The 6810-nt window shown below is 34.9% G+C and overlaps 1 protein-coding gene across 2 annotated transcripts; it reads right to left on the bottom strand.

The window, feature by feature from the left end:
• Window positions 1-411: 411 nt before the first annotated feature.
• On the bottom strand, window positions 412-5624 carry LOC120163690 (CD2 antigen cytoplasmic tail-binding protein 2-like). Of its 2 annotated transcripts, XR_005519673.1 has the most exons (11): window positions 5481-5624; window positions 4907-5123; window positions 4277-4402; window positions 4037-4198; window positions 3245-3374; window positions 2393-2434; window positions 1905-2222; window positions 1749-1792; window positions 1464-1541; window positions 755-869; window positions 412-474 (listed from the first exon to the last, which is right to left on the bottom strand). XR_005519673.1 is itself a non-coding variant. In XM_039173554.1 (9 exons), exons 1-9 carry the CDS (start codon window positions 5552-5554, stop codon window positions 1527-1529), a joined length of 1128 nt encoding a protein of 375 aa, XP_039029485.1. In that variant the 5' UTR covers window positions 5555-5624; the 3' UTR covers window positions 1440-1526. The 2 variants fall into 2 exon arrangements, 1 of the variants encoding a protein (XP_039029485.1); XM_039173554.1 differs by lacking the exons at window positions 412-474; window positions 755-869 and having other exon boundaries at window positions 1440-1541.
• Between the last annotated feature and the right edge of the window lie 1186 nt (window positions 5625-6810).

The following is a 6810-nucleotide window of genomic DNA, read 5'->3' as shown; positions in this document are numbered from 1 at the left end:
CTTTCATGATTTTATGATTTTACATGTTTTAATAAAAAATTTAAATTTCCGCTATTTTTATGATGGGTCGCTCTGATGGCCCTAATATAACTTCCCGAATCGGATTACCCATATCGGTATGAGGGGTTACATAATGTTCTCATTCTAGATTGATATCAAACTTAGTCATTTATATTTACAACACAGTAATCAAATTTTAGACCACAACTTGAAAACGTCATTACAATGAACCTTTTTATGTAAATAATATTATTTTTTGTTTTCTTTTTTTCAAAAATTAAAATTTTAAAATAAATGGATGGTTAACCCATAATTTATACTTTAATCTGTTATAAAAAAATAACAAATTTATCATGTAAACACATTAATTTTGAATAGGAACGTGGCAGATCGTTCAATATGCTCAGAATAAGAAGATAATATGGTAAACTTACACTGATATCATCCAAGCTAAAATATTCTACACCCTGCACCCTGCAAGCAAATGCAATTGCAAAACTTCATTTTGAATACAACTTCAAATTCATACAACAAAACGGATAAGGTAAATTCCCTTTAATCTGAGCAGCTAAAAGCTATTTCAAAGTAACTCCTAAGTGATCTTGGTGAAATAAACAGTACAAAAGAAACCTCATAAAAATTGACTTCATACACCAACAAGGCTAAGTTTAGAGTTCGAGATCATTATAGCTACAAACTGTAAAAGGTTTGATCACAAACGCTATAAGAGATGAGGAACATGAGAATTTCAAACCTCCAACTTTGAAGCCTGTACAACTTCCTACACTGAAGCGGCAACTCTATTAATTTATGTGGACGTCACCTCTTTGACTTCATCATATGTTCCAGTTGCTTCATTAAAGGAATACCTATATCAGCAGATGAGATAAGACGGATGAGGTTCTAAAGCAGGCATATGCAAAATGTAATCAGGAAAATCGAAGACCTGCTTATGATGGTCAAATATGCAATTCCTAAAACTTTTTCACTGTTCTATTTTTTTTAAAACAAGATAAAGAAATCAAAATGTGGAAAAAAGGTAATGAAAACCATCCAGTCTAATGGATTTGGTTATTATATGTTTACTTACGACTGATCCATGATAATAGATTATCTTAAACATTTACTTTCAAACTAATCAACAGTAGTCTAATAATCTAAAGCCAAAACCCATAATTTTAAAAATAGTCTGTTCACGTTCTGCAATTTTTCTTACGCAATCAAGTAAATCTATCATTTAATCATCTTCAAGCATAGTTTTAACCCAGAAGGAAACAGCATGTTCATGCATAATATCACATTATTCACATGAGCAAGGAATCACAAAGTTTCTTTGGCTCAATTAAGAAACTCATTTACATCCACAATGTAAAGTGACCCAGTAACTGCTCACATTTTCAAGCTGACAGTTGAACCAGTATAAATGAATATGCTAAACACGTCTAGCAAAAAAGAAACATTACCATTGCCCTGATACTGCTGAGCAAAATAGTCCAGTAGATGGATCATAATAATATCCCAAAGTGCTACTGTAGTAGTACCTGAACATAAAATTACCAGATAAGATCAAATATTACCCAACACCAAGATACGTATTTATTTATTAGCAATTCTTCCTTCAAATATCTATAACTGCTTCATAAATCACAACATAATGTAGAAAGGAACTCCGGTAGAGAAACATAGAAATCCAAGTCCCATTTGAAACTATAGCATATGGAAGCAAAAAAGGATCAAAGAAGGGTTACCACCGAAGACTCATCATAGACATAATCATTATAGGCATCTCCGGCTGCATAAGACGCAAATGCTAAATTAGACACGCAGATCAAGCAACATTTACACTTTATTTAATCCAGAATGCTCCATTATATTCAAAACAAATTATAGCTCACAATACATACAATCAGGAAAAGTGTTGACAGCTTCTGATGATGAATGAATGTCAACGGTGGAATTAGGCTCAGATGACGGTTTACTATTTTCATCGTCGTCATCGTCTGCAAACATATCATAACTGTCGGCAGCATTGCTTGAAGCTTCTGCAGCAATTATATTTGAATTTGAAGTACCCACAGCCGAGTCAGAAAGTACGGAGGAAGTTACTCCCGGATAATTTGCATCCGCGAGTACATCACTTCCCAAGTTCGGTTGAGAGTTATCCAGTCCTGCATCAGCAGATAAGCCTTTGTCCCTGGCCAGAGCTAACTTCTCATATCCCTCTGGCAAAATAGATATCAAAAGCATAGTTAATAAAAGCTATTCAAATATACACCTGCCCTTAAAAAATTGTGTAATACTTACATATGACAAAAATTTCTTCAGAAACCATCAAAATATATAAATAAATAAAAAGAACATATTAAAAGAAATACGGAAACATTACACCAACCTGCTTCGCGCTGGAAAACTTCTTGCTTCTCATGATACACATCTGCACAACAATAAATACACCAATAAGCACAAACAAAGGCTAAAGGTACATATGCCTAAAGGTATGTCTTGAGCCAGAACTGAAAGCCAGCATAAAAAAGGGAATTGCAGTTGTGCAGAAGCTTTTGACAGTCAAATAAATGCTAAATTCAACTTTGGGTTGAAATGCGTTGGAAAGTAGAGTATTGTGAAAGTCAAAAATGAGAAGGGACAAGCAATGGTCAAGGAATGGGAAGAAGATTAAGTGCTTCAAGGGTAATGGGTCTTTAAATACTCCAGAATTGATATATAAGCTTTTCGGCACAAAAACGCTCCTCGCTTACAGAAGGTGCGTGCCTTTGCCCTGCGCCTTGCGCCTAGGCTCTCGGGACCCTTTGCGCCTTTTAAAACTAAGGATGCTTGAAACTTTTTGAGACAGTTAAACTGAGCTCCGGACCTTAAATGTGACGTTTACCTTTTTTAGACACTGGTGCTAGCTAATGGATATGTAACTTATTCTGGAAGAGGATTAGTAAGCAGATTTTATGCTTGTTTAAGATTAAGCCTTAGCTTGAGATATTTGGCTTTGTTGACCACCAATAGCCCTTTATCTCCAAAAAAGTGAATCTGATTTTGTTTAATTTCCCCTCTTTTTTGTGTGGTAACTTTTTTTTTCAAACCTTTAAAAGCTTGTGTAGGCAAGCATCTTTAAAAGCATTAGTCATCACACCTTTTTTCTTTAGGTTTTGAGAGACAGTAGCATCAACTAAGAATATTTAAGGTAACTTCTCAATCTTAGTTAACTAGAAGCACAAGGAAGTACAGACTTAACTGAAATCACCATTCTCCATTAACTTAATGGCATCCTCAGTTAGCTGGTCAAATACACGCTTTGTCTCATCTGACATTTTCTCCTTTCTGTTATTTGAAGTTCCTTTCAACCTTCTCAGAGCTTGTAAAACCTGTCAAGAGAACATTAAATTAGCTTTAAACTGTCCCCTTGTAACATATTTAATTACTGAATGGATAAAACATGTCTATATCCAGGACATATGGGATATTGCTTAGAGTTAGAACTATAAATGGGGGGAAAATTATTTAAAAAATACTCTATTCCTTTCAAAAGCAACCATGACTTTAACCAATAAAGGGAAAAGATATCTAGAAGAAATTATCTACAATACTTGACAGCCTTAGTATAATTTATGCCCTAATGTGAGCAGGTTTATGAACTAGATTAGGCTCAAAAGTGAAGACCCTCAATAGAATGAACGTGAACATCTAAAATAAGCATTACAACAAAAATAAATTCAATAAGTGCCAACATAAAATCAGTCTAATATAAGCACCACATACAGTATCAACTATTCACTTTATACATAGGGTACTGATATCATGAAAATTAAAGTAAAATGGAACCCAAGGTTTAGTCCAGTTAGTACATGCAATTCTTAAAATGTGACACTTAGCAGGTTTGAGATTTAAACCCCAGCATCTACCCTCTCCTATCCTAGGCTGTAGCCTCTTCTGTACGGAAAAAATGGAAATTCTGGAATACATATGTAACATAATATCCCTTTGGAATAATACCATTTTTTTGTCTCAGAAAAACTATGTACATTACCGTTTCTCCAGGTTCAAGCACATCAGCAATCCGTCTCTTTATTTTTCCAATGTCTTGGGAGGAAAGATCCTGTGCCGCAACTTCATTATCTTCACCATTTGTTGTTACAGATGCTTTTCCTGTATATTCTATGTCAACTTCAACACTGTCAAGCCAGGCATCCTACAATAAACCCATGTGGTAGTCAATAGAAGTTCTGGTAATCATATTTAGCAGCTTCAGGTCAACACAACACTTTGCCTTGATTTCCTTGTTAGCGACATATGCAACAAAGTTTCCTTCCGCATCAAAGTATCCTTCTTCTCTTTCCTTGTTAAGATTGAAGGGTTCGATTTGAACTCCATCATCAATGAAGTTCTCATTATCCTGAAAAAAGAAACGCCTCATCATTGGCTAATCCTTTCTCCTGAGCCAATAATTTAGGACTCTAGCAATCATCGCTGCAAAACAATGCAGCTAATTCAGGAAAGAAACACCCTAAAATTATAAACTCGCTCAATAACAAAGTTAAAATCCAGGTGTGTGACAGTTCAGAGTGGCACAAAATATTGTAAGAACCAACACCTAAACTACAACAAAATGAAGATAAAGATGCTTTTTTTAATTAGAAATAAAAAGGAAACTTCTATTTATCAATTATTAGAGTCAAGAGACTAAATTTACAGAAAGCTGACATACATAACTGGCAGGACCGCCATAAACCATATAAGAGAACAAAGATTGCAAATTATATTCTACCCTTTGAACAGCAAGAATAAATTGGCATTAATTCTGAAAAAAACTGCATATTTAACATCTTATGGCATGTTCATACTGTCAAGTCCAGTTTAGAATCCAAAATTGGACGGACTAAGAGAACAATAAACTTACCTCGTATGAAACTTCAGCAGCCGTGACATCATTAAGCATTCCTCGTCCATCTTCAGAAAATAGCTCTGCAGTAATTTGACTGCGGCGTATGGAACGCTCCTTAGCAGCGAGTCGAGGATCCTTCAAGTCACCCGAACCGTCTTCAATATCAACTCTGTTCGGTACTTCTTCTCCGGGCTTTACCTTCTTTCCCTTGGGGAACCTAACCCTCTTTTGCCTGTAAATAAACATATTGATTCAATTCTAAAATTCCAAAAATCAAATATAAATTATCCCTGGAAGGAAAAAAGAAATAGAAAAGAAGACATATAATTCACCCTAATTTCCTTATAGAAAACAAACTTAATCGAAGATATCAAAGACTTGACTACACTCAAAAGGGGGAAAGTTCATTTAAACCCTTGAAAAATCAATACACTAATAAGTAACCCTAAAAGATATTGACAATATAAGGCTTTCAAAAAGAAAATAAGAGAAACGGAGAGCGAGCATAAAAGAGGAAATTAGGAGCTAAAACAAAATAACAGCATAAAATTATTGAAAAGTGAAAGCAAAAAAAAGAAAAAAAAATTACGCGGGAGGCTTGTTGGAGTCTTGGTCTTCGCAGAATTGGCGCTTGAGATTAGAGCGCGGAGGGTTTTCTTCCATGCCTGCAAATATTTCTCACCTCCAACGGTTTTTTCAAAAGAAGAGGGGAAGTGTGGTGATGCAGAGAGGGGAGACTGAAGAAGAAAAATAAAATCCGACCGGCCTTGCCGACTCACCTAGTTTGTTAATGTAGCGCAGCCTACCTGAAATGTCAAGAAGTTCGACTCACCTTTTAAAACTCGAGCCTTGAACCGCAATGTTTGGATGAGTTTTTGGGTCAATTTCAACATCAGTCCTTGAGTTATGGCCTAAAAAGTAAGTTCTGTTTCGGTCCTCAAAATATCGAAATGGCACCAATTGAGATTTTCTATTGGTTTAAACATTAAATTTGAGTTCAAATTTAACATCAAAATATATTTAAAAAACATAATTATTTTTTTAATTTTTAGTTGTTTGGAATTTTAAAACTTAAACAAACTATGCTAGTTACTATTCCGAATGATTTGTCACTTTTAGTGGTACTTTTTCTACATGTCACGTTCAATTTTGGTACAACTCAAAACATTAGCATCAAGCTCATGGTTAAACATGATTAGTGGTAGTGGACTAACACTACAACTCCTGCTATGACGGCGAGAGTCTCGGTCTTTCTCACGATGGCGATCATGTTCGTATCTATTATAACTTCTACTACAACCTTTTATATAGTCTCTCTCTCTCTATGATGGTCTTCATGATGCCTTATGATAATAAACATGATAGACATCAGATATCCAAAAATACAATCACAAATATACGTAACTACTCCGTATAGTTCCGGTACTTAGCCAAGCTTAAAAACTAGGGATGGACATGGGACACGAACTCGACGAGTTCCGATCCGACCCGGTTTTTAAAAAAAATCAGAATCGGGTAAGGTCAGGTCGGGTTCAGGTTTACGGTGAAAAATGTCCAACCCGAAAAAATATATAATTTTACCATATATATTTAGGAATAATTACAATAATACCCCTCTATATATTATTTTTTCAATTAAGTCACTGTTTTTATTGAATAAAAATATTTTTTATTATTTCGGGTCGGGTTGGGTCGGGTTTTTAAGTTATATATCAGGTAGTGCTCGGATCGGGTGAAATCTTATTTTGGTCGAGTCGAATCAAGTTTCGGGTAAATAATTTCTTGTTATCGGGTCGGGTCGAGTAGACCAAAAACTCGACCCCCATCCCTATTAAAAATATCATATATCCAAACATGACAGTACATGATTCCCTATGGAATCTTGAATCAAATAAAAGAAACGTAGTTTGAAACGAAAG

The sequence above is a fragment of the Hibiscus syriacus genome, unplaced genomic scaffold (assembly GCF_006381635.1).
Source record: "Hibiscus syriacus cultivar Baekdansim isolate YM2019G1 unplaced genomic scaffold, ASM638163v2 tig00111493_pilon, whole genome shotgun sequence".
Lineage (NCBI taxonomy): Eukaryota > Viridiplantae > Streptophyta > Magnoliopsida > Malvales > Malvaceae > Hibiscus > Hibiscus syriacus.
This window is presented reverse-complemented; position numbering and strand designations above follow the sequence as displayed.